Source organism: Gigantopelta aegis, chromosome 6 (genome assembly GCF_016097555.1).
Source record: "Gigantopelta aegis isolate Gae_Host chromosome 6, Gae_host_genome, whole genome shotgun sequence".
NCBI classification, from domain to species: domain Eukaryota; kingdom Metazoa; phylum Mollusca; class Gastropoda; order Neomphalida; family Peltospiridae; genus Gigantopelta; species Gigantopelta aegis.
This window is the reverse complement of record NC_054704.1, coordinates 21,097,490-21,118,853: the sequence shown is the minus strand read 5'-3', so window position 1 is coordinate 21,118,853 and position 21,364 is coordinate 21,097,490. Positions and strand designations below refer to the sequence as shown.

Genomic DNA, 21,364 nt, shown 5'->3' with positions numbered 1-21,364 from the left:
GCAATGTTCCTGTGTAGACAGTTTTGTCAGATATGGATGTTTTGCTCAGCGTTAGGTTAACATTGTTAATGATGGGGGTCATTTCATTGGAAGCAGCTGATAATGCTGCCTCCATTTCAAGCACTGGTAACCAAGCCTTTTTGTAATGTTCAATGGAAGAGAAATCCTGTTTCACAGAATGTGTGGCGTATTTGCTTAAAATACCCACAGGATCATCCAGGTGTCGATGGCATAGACTCAGATTTTTTGTAATGTGAACTAGTTCAACCTGGGGCAATAAAAGGCCATTGTTAGGTGATGCACCCAGCTGAACTTTGACAACTTGGCCTGGTTTAAAACTCAGACTAAATCTGCACTGATGGCTCTTGATAGTTCCTTGTTCAGTTTCAGACGTCACAGCATCAACTCCTTTAAAAGAAGGAACTAGTTCACTGTCTCCTGCTGGATCTAAACGCTTTGTGATTCTCTGAACAACTGGTAAGTTTTTATCAAATATTCCTTTCAATACATCGGCCCAGTCTCTGTAACGAACCAAAACTGTATGCTGATTAGGTTCCACGATCATCAATTCAGGCGGGTGATTTAATGTAACCTGACTTTTATTTCCTTTGGTATCATACAGACGTTTTTTCCACTGACAAATGACAAGATCTTTGTTAGTTTTGGGGTCTGGTTTTTTTTCAGGCTTCTTGTTTAAATTAAGCAAACAAAATCTAATCTCTCTGCATTTGGATGGAACAGTGCGCAGTCCTGGCAATAACAATTCCAATCCATTTTCTGTTACATCATCAACAATGGCATGGAAAACCATTGAACTCTTACCTATCTTCTCAGTCTTTGCCAACACTTTACAATTGCGATCAAATGCCTTCTGCCGTGATGTGGCTTCATTGACATCATCACATATTTGACATATGTCATCAGCTGTGTATGGACAAGCATCACCAGACAATATGGCATGCACTAGGCGATGAGAAACAAGGTCCACATACCTTCTGATAGGAGAAGTAAAGTGAATGTATGGCTGAATGTCAAGTGAGAAGTGATTTGCCTTAGTGTCACTAATCACACCAGAACATCTGTATTCTGCTGTATCAAGAAGCTTTATCCAGTGAATCCATGCCACATTCTGTAGAGGGTGGATCTCGTCTGTACAAATCATCTTACCTGCCTGGTTGATGTCTCTGCTTTTCAGATCATCCAAAATCCTCTTCCAAATGTCACTCTGAATTGGAATAAAATTAGTTTTTTCGTTGACACATTTACGTATACCTTCCAAAGCTGAAATCACCATTTTAGGAAGGACTTCTTTACCTTGGAGATGAACTAGTAAGTCAACAATTCTGTTTTCTTCCTTCAACCAATTCTGTACTTCTTCGGTTGCTGGAGATGTTTGGCAACGGAGGGGTAAACATGTAGGAAATCGTTTCTTCACAAATTTGGCTACTGCTGCATTTGTTTGAATCATAAATTCCTCAACAAGTGCATGAGCTTCATCACAGTTGCCTTCCTCTTCCATATCACAAAAACGAACATCTTCAAATGGCACACTAAACCTGGCATCCTTCAGTCGTTTTTCACGAATCTTTTGGGCAAGGTTATGTAAGTCAAGTATGCTGCTTTTAAGTTGTGAAGGTACAGTGCTGTCCCCTTCATTTTCAATGATTTTTTGTACTTCTTCATAACATAACTTTCTGCAAGATTTTATAAATGTTTTTTTCACAATAGGTTCTTTGACTAGTTTTCCATCTGGATTAAACATTAAAAATATTGACAATGCAGGACGTTTTTTGTCTGGTACAAGACTGCATATGTCTTGACTGAGTCGATCTGGCAGCATGTGATGAGTACGTCTGTTTTGAATGTAAAAGCTGACAGCTCTTTCTCTTGCCTCTTTGTCAACAGCATCATCCTTCTTCACAACTGAAGCAACATCAGCGATGTGTACACCAACAACGTAATTATTGTCTTTTTTATAGATACTCAATGCATCATCAAGGTCTTTGGAATGTGGAGGGTCAATGGTGAACACCACAAGATCATCAGTTCGGTCTTCTCTTCCAGATGCATCAAATATGTAAGTTTGGTCCACAAGAGTATTTTCAGGGAACAAGGATGGAACTTTGTACTGCATTTCTAAAATCTTCAGACTGCTATTGAAATCTTTGCCACACTGTTGGACTCCCAGCACTGCTCCAAGAGGGTAAACATGCTTCTTTCCCCAGCCCAAGTAAACAACAATAAACACATATTGTCCTCTTAACACAGGATTCATGTCAAATTTCCCCTTATAATTCAACTTTGATCCAACCAGTTCATATATGTCTATTCTGTTTTTAGTCAAATGTGGCGATTCCTTTTTGGTCTTGTTGTTGACAACATGTATCTTTGGAATGCTTTTACAAAGAGGTCGCATTAGCCACCCATCAGTTTCATTACTCGTACAAGCAAGAATCGGATATTTGCTGCTCCTGTGAAAATGACTTTTTAAAACTCCTCTAACTTCCCCAAATGGTTTAGAATCTGCCTCTGAGGGTAATCGATTGTGACTGGAATTTTCTTTTGGATCAAAGAGAATTTCTACTACAACCTCATCATTGTTGAAACATTGGCCACATCTTGATCTTCCAGCAATTTCAATATCATTTTGAACACCAGCTGCACCTAGAACTTTGCAAATGGCTTTCTGTGCAGACTCCATTTCTATTCTGCATCTTTTATAACCATGCGGCTTACTTTTTAAAACTTCCTGAAGATCTTCTTGTGGGAAGAAATCTCTGTAAAATGCATTTCTCTTGATGCTTACATCATAACAGTATAAAAATCTAGCCACATCTTTTTCATCTAAACTCATTCCTTTTTCAAACCATGTTTGGTCTAAATGTTCACATCCAACATCAATGTCCATCTCATCATCGGATTCCGAGCCCTCGAGATCTGCATAGTTCACTGGTTCACTGACCGTTCTCACCTCATCTTCATCAGAAGACGAATCCCAGTTATGATCACGCAGAAATCTGTCAATGTTCTCATCATCAAAATGAGGTCCCGGTCTTTGTGTTTGTGGAGGTAATGTGATCGTTGTAGAGAATCCTGATGAATTACTGGAATTAGAAATCTGTCTGCTCCGCTTTGATGTCCATGTGCTCATGTCACCAATCTGTGTCAAACTGTCTACAATCATAGGCTGACTAACAGATGAACTGCTGCAGCTGGAATCTGTGCGTTTTCGTTTAGCTGAGGAAAAAAAAATAGTTCAGCAATTTTTAATATCATTATATAATTTTTGCTATTAAATTATTATTATATATATAATTTTATAACAATAAAAACTGATCTGTAACTACTCAGTTCTTTTTAAATTACAAAATACAGATTTATCATAATTCTCAAAGGCAAACATTTATGTTTATATAATATTTAATGAAAAAACTTCTCACGCAATTTTAAAAACCATCTTTTTCTAAATCTACTTCATACTTATACATGTATATACTTTATTATAAAACTAAAGGAAACCGTATTGCAAATATTCTCATTATTAAAGTAACTGACTCTATTTTTCAAGATATGTCACTTTCCTGTTTTGCAAAAACTACATGTGGAGGTACTACAAATATGAGGGGCCGATTTCACAAAACACCGTATGTTTAAGTCTGCGACTAGCAACTATATCGGGCATATATTTACATGTGTTTGGCATCTATTTCACGCAGAAAATTACATCATTACAGAAAATGAAGCATTTTAAGGACAAATGGAAATGAAATGTGTGTACTTCTAACTATATTTGTTGTACTATAACTGTAATAGGAATTGTGGTTTAGTCATAGATTAATGACAGAGCTGCTTAGAAGTCGTATATTAAAATATTTATGTACTAATAATGAACTAGTACTTACAGTTTACCTCAGCAGGTTTCAAGTATCATTGAAAGGAAAAACAAATGGAATCTAGTTCATTCCAACAAGCATTAACACTGTAATTACATAGGTAGTACAAAACCAAATAACGTCCGGCTGGGTCAAAGTTCGAGGTGCACCGAACTTTTGATAGAGAAGTGAACACCACAAGTCCTGTGATTGGTTATAAATGTGAGTATGTTGTTTGTAAAAAAAAATAGTTTCCTCTGGGCAAAAACTGTATGCAATTCTATTTCATCTAGTACCACTGTGTCAAGTAGCCTTGTGCTTGAAACATGTATGGGGTACCTGCAAAAAATGTACTTGAATTTTGTGTGGAACTAGGGTAGTCATACACGCTAACCATTATCTCAGAAATGAGCAGCTTGACCACCAATTTTTTCTGATTCACTTTAAGGGTGAGGGGTGGTAGTATTTATATCCGTAGCGTTTATGTCGATTGATACGCTGCTGGTAGGAGTTTTAGCTTGTTATCTATGGGATTTGATTTGGTAGTATATACCCAATAATGATATGTACAACAAAAGAACAATACCTAATGAACCCAGTATGTAATGCCATATTTTATTTGAAAGTGCAAGGAATAACAATATTTTAGTTTATGTATACAGCACATTTTCTCAAATATGTTACTTACGTCTTGAACGCTTCTTTTTGGGGACATGATTGTTCCGAACAGATTTTGCTTTTTCCTCATCCATCTAAAACAAAACTAAGTTAATTAGCATCTTAAACTTACACATTTTCCTCCAGTTAATGTAGTTATTCATGGCTGCTGCTCAGATAAGCTCTTTAAAATATTCTTATTAGGTTGAATTTTCTATTACCAAAAATTAAAAATAACACAAATTTTACAACTATCCATTACACCGTTTTATATTATTTAAAAATTTAAAAATGATTTCTACTGTAATATCACATTAAAGTAAAAATCAATTTGATCAATGTTTCATTAGTAGAACACTAATATTTTCAGAAGAAAAATTACAACACTTAAAATAACTTTTACAACACTTTTAGAACATTTTAAATAAAGAAGCACATACATTTTGTTTTCAGTAATTATTTTAAGAAATTTACCAAACAACTCTTAAACACATGTCATTGGGATTTCTATAACGACAAAGGTGTAAGTAAGACAGAAAATAGATACTGTTTCACTTTACAAGTGCACCTTACATAAGTATCTTATTTAAAAGACTCTACTAGCATGAACATTTCCCCTACTACTATTAACAACAATTACAAATGCATAGGTGCACTGCTTATGTAGCTATTCACTGTCAGATGTGAAATGATCATAATAATATTAACATAACAGTACAATCATTTGTCATGGATAAATGGCTGCAAATTGTAAAGATGAATGCACAAAATATAGGACTCCACCGTGAAGAAACATGTCATCTCAAAGAAGATACATGAATAGTCAAGTGAGTTTTATTATAGAATTACCAATTGATTTCTTTGAAGACAGAACTATGATCAAATCCTATAAGCTAATGGATACCCCCCCCCCCCCCCCAAACTGGCTACACATACAGAAAAAACTGTGATTCAATAGCCCAGGCACATGTTTTTAAAATGCAGTCTGTTATGATAGCTGTGAAAATTGTATTATTATTTTTTTTTAGCAGCAGCAGCAGCAGCAAATCAGTACCAAATCAGCTACTCATATTGAAGAGCAATAAATATTTTTCTATATGAATTGTCCTATTGGGGCGAGACGTAGCCCAGTGGTAAAGTGCTCGCTCGATACATGGTCAGTCTGGGATCGATCCCCATCGGTGGACCCATTGGGCTATTTCTCATTCCAGCCAGTGCACCACGACTGGTATATCAAAGGCTGTGGTATGTACTACCCTGTCTGTGGGATGGTGCATATAAAAGATCCCTTCCTGCTAATTGAAAAGAGTAGCCCATGAAGTGGCGACAGCGGGTTTCCTTTCTCATTATCTGTGTGGTCCTTAACCATATGTTTGACGCCATATAACCGTAAATAAAATGTGTTGAGTGCGTCGTTAAATAAAACATTTCTTTCTTTCCTCTATAGAAACTGGTTGGTTGCAATGCAAATAGAGATAAGTGCATTGAATTATAATAAATTATTACAAGTACTGTTGTGGAGTTTTTATTTTACCTTAGCATTTGTTCCTTCCAGCCAAGACTCATTCAGCTTGTCCGAATCTGATGAAGAAATCTGTTCAACCATTCCGTCTTGAAGCTTATGCAGATACGTCACTACTGTCTGTCTTTCATCCTTATTCTTCACAATAAACAACAAATTGTTATTAATTATCTCTAATATCTGTCATTTTTCATTGTTTTCTCACAATTTTTTTAATGCAACATTAAAAAAAAAAAAATAAAAAAAAAATAAGAATGTTCAAAATAAACTAAGCAAATCTTACTTCTTATTGCTGTTTAAAGTAAGTTAATGACTTCAGTAGTTCAGGACAGAAGAATAAGGCTAAACAGACTTACATAATTTTAAAACTAATATTCCCAGATTTGAATGACATCTAATTTGACACATTCAATAAAATAAATGTAAAATTAGTGCTACATATTCTAGTTTAAAAAAAATGCATTTATACCTATAACATGTTCAATGAATAAGAACTGTAACAGCTACTGTTGATATATAGAGATTATTATACGAGATTGAGTGTCGTACTGATTTTATGAAATGAGTGTCAGGATTTTTGTAATACATGAATCCTGACATGAGTTTTGTAAAATCAGTACGACTCACAAGAGAATGTAATAATTTCTTTATTATCCATATTATTATTGCTATTTTTTTATGAATAACAAGGACCATCTTAAAATGATTCAACCACAATTAGGAGACGACAAACTGATGTCATATTTCAAATATACAGTTTGAGCTAGTACTGGGGAAGCAATGTCATGTTGTGACGTCTCTTTGTTATTACATGTGTGCTTCGTATGATTTTTATTAACTTGTTTATGTTGAACCATGTGGATAATAAATAAAGTTATAGCCAATACTGCCAATACAAATAATCACACCACACTGTCAGAAGCACTTTAAAAGGCCATAAAATACTTACTTTAGACAGCTTCAGAGCAAGCTGTGCTTTTTCAATGGCTGCAGAAACATTTCCTTTTAATTCCAGAGCTTCAGCCCAAATCAAAAATGCTTCCCTGTTTTCGTATTCATAAATGGTTTCTGCAGCTGAAATAATATGCATAATAATTTTTTAATTTCAGGTATGATATTATTGGACACTACGTGTATATTAAAAAAAAAAAAAGTATAATTTTCAAGTATTAATTGGTCTGTGGTCTCTATTGTAACTTTATCCAAATGTGTAACACTTTTGTAGATTAACCAAACTTAGCGTCAATTTTCTAGCAATTTTTTATGCATATTTGTAAATTCTTAAGAAATTCCCAGAATGCATACATGTGACTCAATACTTATTTTTTACCTTTCACTTTTTAATAATGCATATACCTTGAATGTAGGAGCAATCGATATGCAGGTGTATATAAATATAAATAGAAAATATACATCTTGATTTACTGTTATCAACTGCCATTCACTTACCAAACTTACAGTGCTTCATTGCAAGATCCCATGATTCCTGAAATAAAAATCAGTATTAATTAAAATATATCTAATACAGTTTGTTTTTCTTTGGGCTTTTTGCTTGTTTTGTTATTGTTGTTTTGGTTACAACATTATGAATGAAATAAAATCATAAACAAACTCAGTGATGCTCCTTATAGTCACAAAAAGTTTCCACATGTTTAATTGTAACCCCATAAATCAAAATGGAAAAAAAAAATCTTATTATATAAATATTTAAATAACTAAAATGCATTCAAGATATAGTCAGATCTGTACAATTTATTACTTGGCACATTTACTATTATCTACACTGTTTGTTTAGTTTCAATATATTTTAAAATAAAATATTGTATCAGATTTGCACTGATCTTAAAAACTACTAAAATTTTCATTCATTTGATCACTTTAATTACTGAGATAAATGAAAACTTAGATAGCAATATGGTACTGATAAAAACAGAAAATTAATTACTATAATTTATATGCAGTACCTTCATTAACAGGGAGAGGCCTTAATATAGGCTCATGCCTGTTGGCCGATCCCAAAACCGCATATTTAGTGGTAAATAAATATTGTTTAAACCAACAGGTAGCAAATAGTGATTCTTATTGTGGCTATTACTGTTTCCCAAAACATGAATGCTTACAATAACTGTAAATTCTAGCATAAAATTAGCAAGGCCATACAAGAAGCTAATATTTTATGACATTTAAATTTAAAGATACATACATACAATAGAACTTGAGTGTTTGTTTTGTTGGTGATTAACTTAATACACAATAAAGGTTACATAGTATTAATTACACCAAAATTAAACTATATGTTCATATTAATTTGAGTTGTCTGTAAGCTGTATAACATCAAACTTGATCTAAAATATAATATTCAGCGGATCTTACAACTTCAACTTCTTCTTTTTCAGTGTTTGATACGAACACCATGATATGGTAAATTAAAAATAATGAACACCATGATATGGTAAATTAAAAATAATGAACACCATGATATGGTAAATTAGAAATAATGAACACCATGATATGGTAAATTAAAAATAATGAACACCATGATATGGTAAATTAAAAATAATGAACACCATGATATGGTAAATTAAAAATAATGAACACCATGATATGGTAAATTAAAAATAATGAACACCATGATATGGTAAATTAATGAAACCATATATGAACACCACCATGATATGGTAAATTAAAATAATGAACACCATGATATGGTAAATTAAAAATAATGAACACCATGATATGGTAAATTAAAAATAATGAACACCATGATATGGTAAATTAAAAATAATGAACACCATGATATGGTAAATTAAAAATAATGAACACCATGATATGGTAAATTAGAAATAATGAACACCATGATATGGTAAATTAAAATAATGAACACCATGATATGGTAAATTAGAAATAAAAACACTTACTCCATTTAGCGCACTTCTTGCCTGCAACAGACACAGTTCTCCAAGTAAAGTGGAGCTTTTCTCTGGTTCAAGCGAAAACATGTGATGTGCTTCACACAGATCCATTGTCAAGATGTAACAAAATCCTGGGTTCTCTTTCACATTCTGCTTTGCTAATACTTGCAAGTTTTTTATCAACTGCTTTCTACTGGCCTAAAAAAGAAAAATTGAAAGTAAACAAGGATAAAGTAAATTGATAAACTAGGATAGGATGAAGATAGAACCTGTTTAAAACAACAAGAATATATAATGCCAAACTTTGGATAACAAAATAAGCTTAGCTGAATGAAATGAAACTAGAAATAAAAAAAAACATTTTTAAAGTTTATTATCAGTTTCAAGTACCACATTTCACTATTTTTGCTTTTCTTTATTAATTCCACAATTAACAATCTGCATAATTAACTCGAAAATATCAAATTATAATGCATTGTCATTTGGTGTACACAATGGCATCTCAAAGAATATAAGGTAAAACAAAGATTTCCTTTAATGAACCATAATGTGTGAAAAGTAGATCACAGAAGTGAAAAATATATGGATGAACACATGAATGGACAATGCCTACCATAATATGGCCAAAGACGGTTGTATAAAAGCCACCAAAAAACAGAAATTCTGTGTAAAATAACCATCTAAAAAGCAGCCAGTTCTTCACCATCAAAAAATATTGGTAGGCAGAACAGTCACCCTCTATAAAGATTCCATCTTTTCTATTAAAGTTGAAATCAAATTTGCTTATTACATTACATATGATTCATGAAAATTCCTGTAATAAAAACATAAAAAACTGAATTTGCATTATTATGGCAGACATAATAAAAATCAAGAAATCTTTTAGAGATGAAAATGTTTTCAATTTTTTAAACAATACAATACCATACAAACATAAACATTTTGAAGCCTTTCTTTGGCATCATTACACCTGGTAGGTGATTACAATAGCCAGATATGGTAATACTTTCAAACTGTCAGATGAAACTGATTTTATATAGTCCATTTCAAGTGTTCTGTTTATATGGTAGTTTCTTTTAAAAAACGAAAATGTTTCATCTTTAGTATAAAAGGAAACTGTTTAATGTTTATTACATTTGTTGTTAATAAAAATAACCAGTCATTCAGAGGCGGATCTGGGGGGGGCCCAGGGGCCCCCCTAAATTTTCCGATAGTTATAATTTTATTATATATTAATTTTCATTTTTGGCATTCCACCTCATATCAAATGATTTTCTGGATCCGCCATTGTCATCAGAATGTGAAGAGACCTACAGTTTTCAAATTTTTATTCCAGGCATTTTAATGAACCATATGTATCAGGACTTGGTAAATGAAGTCATTTGGTTGTAATATTTTATAGTTATGTAGTTTAGACATATGATGGCTTCAACAGTTGAAGTATATAATTACCATATCTGTCCACATTGTGTAAACCATAAACAGCAGTACACGAGATAAGTGCTGGCATGCAACATTAATTTTTGGGATCATCTTGCCATCGTTCGGTGAAAAATAAGTTGCCATCTTCATAACGGACATTGCTGAAATATACAAATATAACCAATGAGTGACATACATGACCCTTACAAGCAACAATTTAAATTCATTTTTCTAATATTTCTATAACCTAAATTCTTGGTAGAAGGGACAAATAATATACAGATTTCAGTATTTAAAAAAAAATATCCACCCCAAATCTCAAGATAAGGGTCTCCTCGAGTACTCAAACACTCGAGCATGGGTTGAATCTAGCAAGAGTCACAGGACTCGAGTACTCGTACAAGGTGGAATACAATGATCAACTATAATACAATGGACATGTAGGACAATAATTTCAGCAGCAGATAATCAACGATATAAGTTACATAATAATTATATGATCATGCGCTAGTTTCTCTTTTTAAACTGGCCATCCGTCACAACACTAAACATATCAACTGGTTTCTAAATGCAATACAATGGCATGATTTGGCATCTATGTTCAGTGCTGTAATTAACATGCATAATGCTATTTAACTTTATTCCGTAATGTCATCATCATCTAGTAAGTGTCAGGTACTCAAGACTGTTTGACCCTCAAGTACTCGAGTCCTGGAGGCCCTACTCAAAATGTTGCAAATGTTAAAGCAACTAAGATTTCAACAACTATATTTTGTACTGTATATATTTATAATACAAAAGATTAAAACAAAATTGAAGAAATTAATGATAAAAGAGATTATGGAAGAAACATATTATTAATACATGTACCTGTATTTTATTTTCAAGTAAGAAATACAACCCCACCCCACTCAAAAGTTATATTGTCTTGTCACAAATGTATATGTAACAATTTATGAAAAAACCAGTCCAAAGTCGCCAACAGGAATTCATGCATACCCCGTACATGTAGTGACATTTTAAGACAACATATAAACAGTCCATTTTTGAAAATTAAGTAAATGATACAAAACAATATCTTTACTTTCTGCTTGCAGAGGATACAAGGGCATTAAATATTCTAAAATACATTTTTAAAAAGGTTTTTAGTCTTAATACTAATAATGCCAATATCACTAAGGTAGAAATTATAATATTTCTTGTATTATTAAAGGCCAGATGTGAAATATATTTTTAAATCAAAATTTTATTCATTGTATACAGTCCAAAAAGTGCATACTAACCTTTGTACAACAAAAGAAGTGCTGGGTATGCAAATTCTTTCCTCTGTAAAAAAAAAAAAAAAATTATAGCATCACTTTAAAAAAATAAATATGAATAATATGCAACTAACAAATGAAAACAAACAAACACAAAAAAACACCCCTCCACACAAAAAAAAACAACAATCCAAAACCACAAACAAAACCCAATCCCAAACATATTCATCCTCACAACCATTTATTTTGAAAATTCTTTATTTCCAAATATTTAACATTTGGATGTAGAAAATCATAATTTGAAAAATCAAAAATGGTATGTCCTATTACACCTCTTGATATCACAAACTAACAATTGACATCATTGGATATGAACATGTCCGCCCTATTTTTTTTATTATTTTTTATTTTTGTTTAGATTTACTTTTCTAGTTCAATCAACCAGAAAGCCATGCTATAAGTAATGATTGAACTAGAAAATATTTCTGACACTCGTCCTTTTGTAGATGCTTTTTCCGACACTCATCTCAAGAAAAGTTCACCCCAAGGATTGATTTTCTTGAGACTCGTGTCAGAAAAACCATCTACAAAAGGACTTGTGCCAGAAACTATTATACTATTTTGTGATGGGAATTAACCGGATATTTCTTGTTAATTGTATTATCAATGCTACCAGCACAAATGATGACTAGGCCTACAGGATAAAAAAATGTGTTTGTCTTACCTCCTTAAGCAAGTTATAAATAACTTTTTGAAGGTATATTATGAAGTGTGGTTCCAGTTCATCAGACAAGTTATCACAACAGGTAAGGTAATATGTCACACTTTTTCCAAATTCATCCCTTGCTGTCCGATTAAATTTTTCACATCTGATCTTTTCTACAGCATCATCAGTGAGAGCCATAATGGGTTCCATCATGTCTGTCATAGGCTAAAAATAAATAATAATATATTAGACCTAACAAACTTTAAAATAATTATTTAAAAAATTGTTTAAATTCAAAAGCATGTTTATCCACATTGTCACCTACAATACTGACCTAACAAGTGTGTGTATTTGAGTGTGTGTGTGTGTGTGTGTGTGTGTGTTGTATTTGAGTGTGCATTTATGTGTGTGTGTGTTTTTTTTTTTTTTTGTGTGTGTTCCCTAGGTTCGTATAGCGTCAGTACGTTTAGGCTTAAATTTTTAAAAATCCAACAAACTTTAACTTTCAGCTGAAACATTCAAAATTAGTGTTCAATCACCAGAATTATTTTGGACATAACACAAAAAAATGACTTCAACTGTTTGGCTAAATTCTTCTTCTGAGAACTTTTCAAATTTTATCACCGCGTCTTTCATCTTGTTTATTTTAGCCACAACAACCGGTCTTCAGTGCTCCTTTAGTGCTAAAGTCGTAAGCAAGAGTCCCACCTTCCCCTCCCCCCTTTCTTGTTTTGAATGCAAGGGCTTGCTCACGCAAGAACTTGCACTCAACAGGTGTGAGCTGCAACAGCTTGTTCTGAATGTGCACATTAAACCCTATGACCTGACCTGACTTGTGTGTCTGTGTGTGTGTATTTGAGTGTGCGTGTGTGTATTTGTATTTGAGTGTGTGTGTGTGTGTTTGTGTATTTGAGCGTGTGTGTGTGTGTGTGTGTGTGTGTCCGAGTGTATATGAGTGTGTGTATTTGAGTGTGTGTGTGTTTGTGTGTATTTGAGTGTGTGTGGGTGTGTTTGTCTGTGTGTATGTATGTGTTATTTATAAAATAATGACCGAAATGCATATCTCTAAATAAATGTGAACAAATAAGCAAGATTTCCAAATAGAATGGAGATGGGGATGCATTTTTCTAAAACAATGGATTTTCAGTAGCAAACATGAAAATATATTTTGTCTAAAGGCTTACAAAGAAAACAGTTAAAATAATGCCAACCTGTGATGTAGACATCTCCAATCGAGGATCCGATACTAGTATTTCTCTGTCGACATCTGGAAAATGAATCACTCTCATTCACAAGAAAATACATAAACTTAAAATTGGATCAAACCAGTGTGAACTGCCAATGAACACAGCTATTTAACAGCTGTCCTGGCCCGGTGAATATGTGAGTTATGCCATTAGGTGATTAGAGATTCGAGTCTAGAGTTGTAATTTATAGTGATAAAGAGTTAAACGTTTGTTTTGTTTACAGCACCACTGGAGCACATTCATTTATTAATCACTGGCTATTGGATGTCAAACATTTGGATTTTTCTGGCATATAGTATGGGAGCGAAAACCTGCTACATTTTTTTATTAGCAGCAAGGGATCTTTAATATGCACTTTGCCATGGACAGGACAGAATATACCACAGATTTTGGTATACAAGTTGTGGTGGGTTGATTGGGACAGGAAAAACCCAATCAGAGAATCGATCCACTGAGGTGATTCGATCCTACAATGCAAGCACCTCAGGCCAGCGCTCTACTAACTGAGCGAGATCACCCCCTCATTTTATAGTAATAGATGCTATTTGACAATTTGAATTAATCCATGATTACATTTAACCAACATTTTCAGGGGCCTAGCTTCCATATACGCAGGTATGCAGCTGCCTACCACTTGAGATTACAAATATTTTGTTTATGTATATGATGTAAATCCATGTATGCTCTATGTACTGGCATTTTATTCCATTGCTGAAAAAGTCTGCATACCACCTGAAAATTCCAAGCTAGGCCCCTGATTTTGATGATGATTTGTTATGAATCTGGGTTTTTACAAAATATTTAGACCAAAATTAAAATTTGTTTACTGTTATCATGTGCAGATGAAAGATTTTTGGAGACATAACATTAAAATAATGTAACTAGATGAAATCGATACATAGGTGGATCCAAGGGGAACCACAAATATAAAAAAAATTAATGATAAAGTTTGTTTTATTCAACAATAACACTCTAGGGTTGGGAGGGGATATATCATGGGATGTTTTATGAAATGTTATTGAGCAGGGGGAGTATTTAGAGGGGGAGTTGTCTTAATGTTACAAAATGTTACAAGAGGGAGAGAGTATAAAAATGGCTAAATTTTGTGTTATGTAATTGTTGCACGGCTCCTTGTATAAAAAGTTTGTTTTGTTTAACAACACCATTATCATCGGCTCTTGAATGTCAAATATTTGGTAATGTTTTACCTGCAACATGTTTTCATTTAGCTGCAAGGAATCTTTTATATAAAAATTTTCCCAGACAGGACAGTATATACCACAGCCTTTGATATATCAGTCTTAAGGCACTGATTGGGATGGGGAAAAAACTAAATCAGATAATGGTTCCATTGAGGTGGTTTGATCCTATGATGCCAGCATCTCAGGTGAGTGCTCTATTGACTGACCTAGATCCCAACCCCTGGCTCCTCATATAAAGGAAAAATGAATTACTTGACTAAAAATTGGATGGGTGGTGTGGGGGTGAGAACGCTAGGTGCCTGCCTAAATTTGTATCTGGTTATGTGGTTTGGTGTTAGTTTAAAACTTATTAATATCTTATATTTGAGTTTTGGCATTATCTATTATACAGTTACATTCATGCTATTTAAATTGGTGACCTCTTGACGTAAACTAAATGATATTGCTGACATGGTAACAAGTAAACATAAGAACCAATCATTATTGATTAATGTTAACTTTGTTAATTTACCCAGTTGTTGCTTCAAGCAGTAGTAGGCTATATTACATTTTACTTTATAATCTACAAACAAATACGGCACAGAAACCCCACCCACAAATACACCCACCAACCACAAATAACGCTTTGACATTTCTACTGAAATATAAACAAACTAATCAACATTATCTGTGAAAGAGCGGAATTGCAGGCATCATATATATATCGTATACGTAGTTTCTGTATGACTGAATGTTGCCAATTCCATTTACTTAATAAGCATTAGAAAACAATATTACAGTTGTTGAATTTACCCATGTTGTCCTGAATGTAGTCCTCTTTTTGACAGGTCGACTTAGTGTCTTTTCGATCACGTTACGTCAGGATCTATGTCACGTTCACAACTCTTCCTGGTCAAAAATATACACTCGTTGTCAGCGTTATGTATTATATGCACATCCGAACATGGTAGACAGACAAGGCTAGTTCAACTACAGCATACAGAAAAAAAAGAGTGCATTATCAACTGTGAAAAGTATCAGCAAACTTTAAATACATTTCTGGGAACCGTAACCCGTTTTCCCGTACTGCGCAGTTTGCAGACAACAACGAAATCGAAAGTAGGATCAGCTGGTTTTGCCGCTCTGGGTCACGTAATGTGTATATTTATATAACTAAAACCGTGAGCGGATAATGCCCGAGTAGGGGAGGGTGAGGGGCCCCGAAATAATCTAAACAAAATACCATAACAAATTGTTTAAATAATAGTAATAATTTAAACACGTTTAATTTCCGATATTACGTTACCCCCCCTCCCCCAAACACACTTACACACACACACACACACACACACACACGCACACACACACGAACAAACCAAAACAATCACAACCCCACAACAAATAACAAACAACACCCAACCAAACAAACAATTAAAATAATAATAATAACTGAAATAATAATAGCATGATTTATGGGGGCTGGAGGGGTTCATTTGCCCGAAATTTTACCCAGATAAAATTTGCCCGGATTTTCCCCACTGTTTTGCCCCCTGCCCCCCCCCCCCCCCCCCTCCCGGGTCGTACGCCCATGAATAATAGTTGAAATGATGTTATATATATTTTTTTTTTTTTACCTCCCTGCAAGCAAAAACATCTTTAATATATGTGCTTGCGTGAAAAATGAAGCAACCTTTCCCATTCCTCTAAATGGAATTAAAGCCAGGTTTTAAGAGATGTTCCTCTTCCTAATACGAAATGATATATATACTAGTCCCTTTTATAACATCCACACATCTCTTGAACATTACAAAATGTTAAATAAAATAAAATAAAATCATACATAATATTGTATTTACCGTAAGTATTTCGTCCACTTTTTGTATTCGACATTTTCAAATAATGAAATAAGTGATAAACAACCATTTCTTTTTCAGTGCTACTATGTGATAATGATACTAATCTGACATACCAACAAAATGCATCGGTTTTTATATGAACTGCTTTAGAGGATATGACATCATGCACCAGTGTTGCATTCGAAACCAGAAATGGGGAAAACTAGCTAATACTAAAGGTGCGTTATCGCTATATTTATACACAATGAAAGTGAAAGTAAATTTGTTGATTTAGGATATAAAACCAGATTGTCCAGAGCACATTGATTTATTAATCATCGCCTATTGGACAGTGCCGGATTTATAAGGGGGCAATTGCCCCGGGCCACCCTGCCAGAGGCCCCCTACCCCCCCCCCCCCCCCTCCACCCGACTATGGACTTTCTTTATAATTTTTTTTTTAATAATTATAAAATGAGTTAATTTTTTTTATTTGTCATGTAATTTAATTTCTATGTTGAGGGGCCCCCAAGGTCTAAATCCGGTCAGTTTGACACAGTCATTGAGAGGACACCCGCTACATTTTTCCATTAGTAGCAAGGAATCTCTTATGTGCACCATTCCACAGATAGGATTGCACATACTACAGTGATTGATATACCAGTCATGGTGCACTAGCTGGAACACGAAATAGCCCAATGGGCTCACCAATGGGGATCGAACCGACAGCGCATCAGGTGACCACTTTACCACTGGGCTATGTCCCACCCCAACAATGGTAAGAGTTTGGTATCTAACATGTGGTTATTGTGACATTTAGTTGACACCTAGTCTAAGTACTAACAATAAAGGAGAAAACCCACTGGGCTATTTCCCACCCCAACACTGGTTAGAGTTTGGTATGTAACATGTGGTTATTGTGACATTTAGTTGACAGAAAGTGAAGAAATGTGCTGCCGCCACCTAGTCTAAGTACTAACAATAAAGGAGAAAACCCACTGGGCTATTTCCCACCCCAACACTGGTAAGAGTTTGGTATCTAACATGTGGTTATTGTGACATTTAGTTGACAGAAAGTGAAGAAATGTGCTGCCGCCACCTAGTCTAAGTACTAACAATAAAGGAGAAAACCCACTGGGCTATTTCTTGTTCTATCCAGTGTGCTGTCGTATGTACTATTCTGTCTGTGGGATGATGCACATAAAAGATCCCTTGCTGCTAATGGAAAAATGAAGTGGATTTCCTCTCTGAAACGATATGTCAAAATGACCAAGGGCTGAATTTACAATGCTTCCACACCTACATTTAAGAAAAACAGGCTACGTAAATCTGGCTCCAACTGTTTGACATTCAATAGCTGATGATTAACAAATCAGTGTGCTCTAGTGGTGTCATTAAACAAAACAAACTTCTGTTGTTTCAATGAAGAAAAACTATGTTTTATATGCATTTCCTCATAGACAGGAGTGTACATCAATGACTTTTAATATACCACTCGCTGAGCATTGGTTGAAACCAAAACAAATTTAAAAATCAACTCATAAAGGGGGATCAATTAGGTGGCCCACCACACCCTAAGAACATTGTACAGTATCTCATAACAATTTTCTGTGCATATTTTAAGTTATTGAACACAATTCTGAAATGTTAAATAACAGTTGTTAATAAATTTTTAACTATTGCTAAGCTGGGGCTTAACAAGAGAGGAAATAACGCTGAGGCAAACCCAGACCTGTAAAATAAATATCAGTGTCATGGGAAAAATTAAATAAATCTGGGGAAATTCCAGACGAGACATGCGCTTAGTCTGCCTCATGCTGGCTATGCCATTGCTAATCAAAATCTTCAAAACAAAATAATTATCCCAGCCCCGGTGGCTTTTTTTTTTTCAATATGCCCCCAGACCCCCTCCTAAGCAATTCAGGCACTTTGTGCCTCACCATAAGCCTAAACAACCCCCCTTCTCAAAATCCTGGCAACGGCCCTGTGTCCCGACACTGCAGGCAGGCACTCTACTTACTACCACTGAATGATTAAAAAGTTCTTGGTTTACAAACTACATGCCTACTCAGCCTGTATTTAGCTCAGTAGTAAATATTTACCTGAAAAGTGACCCTTACAAGATCGATGTTCACCATTGTTAATTTTCTTGTGTTTAATTCCGGCTGTGGTTTGTGAAGTAAAGTTTGTTTTGTTTGATGACACCATTGATTTTTTAATCATCAACTATTGGATGTAATTCATTTGGAAATTTTGACATATAGTCTTAGAGAGGAAACCTGCTACATTTTTTTCCATCAGTAGTAAGGGATCTTTTATATGCACAGGATAGCACATACCACAACCTTTGATACACCAATCATGGTGGACTGGTTGGAACGACAAACAGGCCCACCGACGGAGATCAATCCCAAACCAACCACACATCAAGAAAGCACTTTACCACTGGGCTACATCCCGCCCCTGTGGTTTGTTATGTCCTGTTTGTTAGAAAGTTCATTTAAAAGGTTTCGAGTCACTTATGCAGAGGGCCATACTTGTTTTTAAATAATGGCATTGTTGTTAAACATTCCTTTTCTTTTACTAAGACCATCTACCACACACATGCCCCCCCCCCCCCCCACACACACACACACACAAACCACCCTGCCCCTTTTTTTTTACAGTACAGCTTGTGGTGTTACATTAAAGGTCATCCTTATGTTTTTAAAATCTCAAGGCAATGTCTGGATTTCATTTCATTATAAGGGGCGAGATGTAGCCCAGTGGTAAAGCGCTCGCTCGATACGTGGTCGGTCTGGGATCGATTCCCATTAGTAGGCCTATTGGACTATTTCTCGTTCCAGCCAGTGCATCACGACAGGTATATCTAAGGCTGTGGTATGTACTACCCTGTCTGTGGGATGGTGCATATAAAAGATCCCTTGCTGCTAATCGAAGAAAGTAGCCCATGAAGTGGCGACAGAGGGTTTCCTTTCTCAATATCTGTGTGGTCCTTAACCATATGTCTGATGCCATAAATAAAAAGTGTTGAGTGCATTGTTAAATAAAACATTTCTTTCTTGCTTTTATTTCATGATAGGCCTACTGGGTTTTTGTAACATCTTCAGTGATCAGAATACTAGTCAGTCATTCATAACTCTTCAAATAATTATAATATTGTGTTAATGAATGCCAAACAAATGTGTGCACTTGAAAATGTCACCGGACCAGGGCCCCATTCCACGAAGTGATCTTAATCCTAAGATCACCTTATGTGCATAAGGTAGCTATGCACTTAAAAGGACAGACCCTAGTTTCAACTCATGAAAATTAACACCGAGTCTAGTTAATCTACAAACCTGTAACACATTTGGATAAAGTTACAATTAAGTTAAACAGGAATCTGCGACTTTGAAATGGTGAAATACCCTCTAAAAATAGACTAAAACTAGACTCCATAACTGTTACTTCTCAGATGCATGTGCGTTTTTAAAAATATGAGAACTGCATTTTGTGATATTAAAAACACCAGGATGACCAAAAACACTTCGATTGTACGGAAATGGATAATCTAAACAATAAAATCTAAGTAACATATGATTTCAGTTATCAAAAAGAGCTCCAATAGTAGAAAATATGCCTTAGTGTTTAAAAACTAGGCTATGTCCCTTTAAGGTGATCTTAGGACTAAGATCGCTTTTTGGAATAGGGGCCAATAACTGACATTATTTAAGGCAGAAATATCTTCTAGTATTGTAAGAGGACCATGAACCTTTAAAAACATTTTTTTATGTATGCCTATTGTGGATTTCTTTGCATAGTTGTCATAACAAAAGTTAAGACATAAAAATAAACATCATCATCATCATCAAGTATAACTGAATTTTTGATACTTTATATAACTAATATTTGGACATCCTAGTTATACCACAAACACTATTTTCCATTGAAGTAAATATGACCACAGATGCCATATACATAATTTGTTTGAGAAAACAAAGTGGGAGGAGCATCACCCATGCCAAATTTGGATTTACCATTAAAATTCCTAGGTCATTATGAAATGGACCGTTAGGTTCAGGTACATAATGTAGTGAATTGTTGCAGGTTTGAACCCATTAGTATGCTATACAGATTAGGGATAAGACTAAAGTACTATGAGGATTTTTGTATTGTGATATATATGGATGCCAATATGTATCATAATATACTATCAACAAAAACACTTTGAGAAAGGCTTCTATCACAAAACCCCCAACATAATATGGTGTCTCCTCATTGTAATACAATAAATTTAGTTCCTTCCTTTTTTGCAACTAAAGGACTATGGACAGTTGAAAGAACTAGTCTAGAAAAATATTTTTCATTTAATGACGCATTCAACACATTTTTATTCATGGCTATATGGTCAAGGCTACAATGTATCGTAACATATTTATCCTTCAAATCATACTACTGGTAGTAACACACAGCCAACAGAGGACTGTAAATCAATATATAAAAGCATTTAGTTTGACCAAGGTGGAAATTTTTTTTTTCCGTGAACCTGACCCCAATTTTTTTCAGTATATTATTTAAAAAAAAAAAATGTATTAATATTAAAGTGAAAAAAGTAAAAAACAATGCCAATCAACCCTACCTAATTGTTTTTGGCATATTCCCAGAAACATACTTTTTGTTTAGGCCTAAAACAAGGCTCTCTTAATCAGTGGACTCAAGGCAGGCATACCATAACCAAGAACAACAATCTACATTATAAATAACAATTCC

General features: G+C 34.4%; 1 protein-coding gene across 1 annotated transcript in view; it reads right to left on the bottom strand.

The window, feature by feature from the left end:
- LOC121374414 (helicase with zinc finger domain 2-like) overlaps window positions 1-15,991 on the bottom strand; it is a 22,319-nt gene extending 6,328 nt beyond the window's left edge. The window contains exons 1-11 of the mRNA XM_041501515.1: window positions 15,592-15,991; window positions 13,562-13,617; window positions 12,369-12,575; window positions 11,669-11,711; window positions 10,416-10,546; window positions 8,970-9,161; window positions 7,501-7,537; window positions 7,001-7,125; window positions 6,064-6,189; window positions 4,561-4,624; window positions 3-3,237 (exon numbers count right to left, since the gene is read on the bottom strand). Of these exons, the coding sequence (XP_041357449.1) occupies window positions 3-3,237; window positions 4,561-4,624; window positions 6,064-6,189; window positions 7,001-7,125; window positions 7,501-7,537; window positions 8,970-9,161; window positions 10,416-10,546; window positions 11,669-11,711; window positions 12,369-12,575; window positions 13,562-13,617; window positions 15,592-15,595 (4,220 nt within the window). The 5' untranslated portion in view covers window positions 15,596-15,991. The remainder of the gene's footprint in view (window positions 1-2; window positions 3,238-4,560; window positions 4,625-6,063; window positions 6,190-7,000; window positions 7,126-7,500; window positions 7,538-8,969; window positions 9,162-10,415; window positions 10,547-11,668; window positions 11,712-12,368; window positions 12,576-13,561; window positions 13,618-15,591) is intronic.
- Between the last annotated feature and the right edge of the window lie 5,373 nt (window positions 15,992-21,364).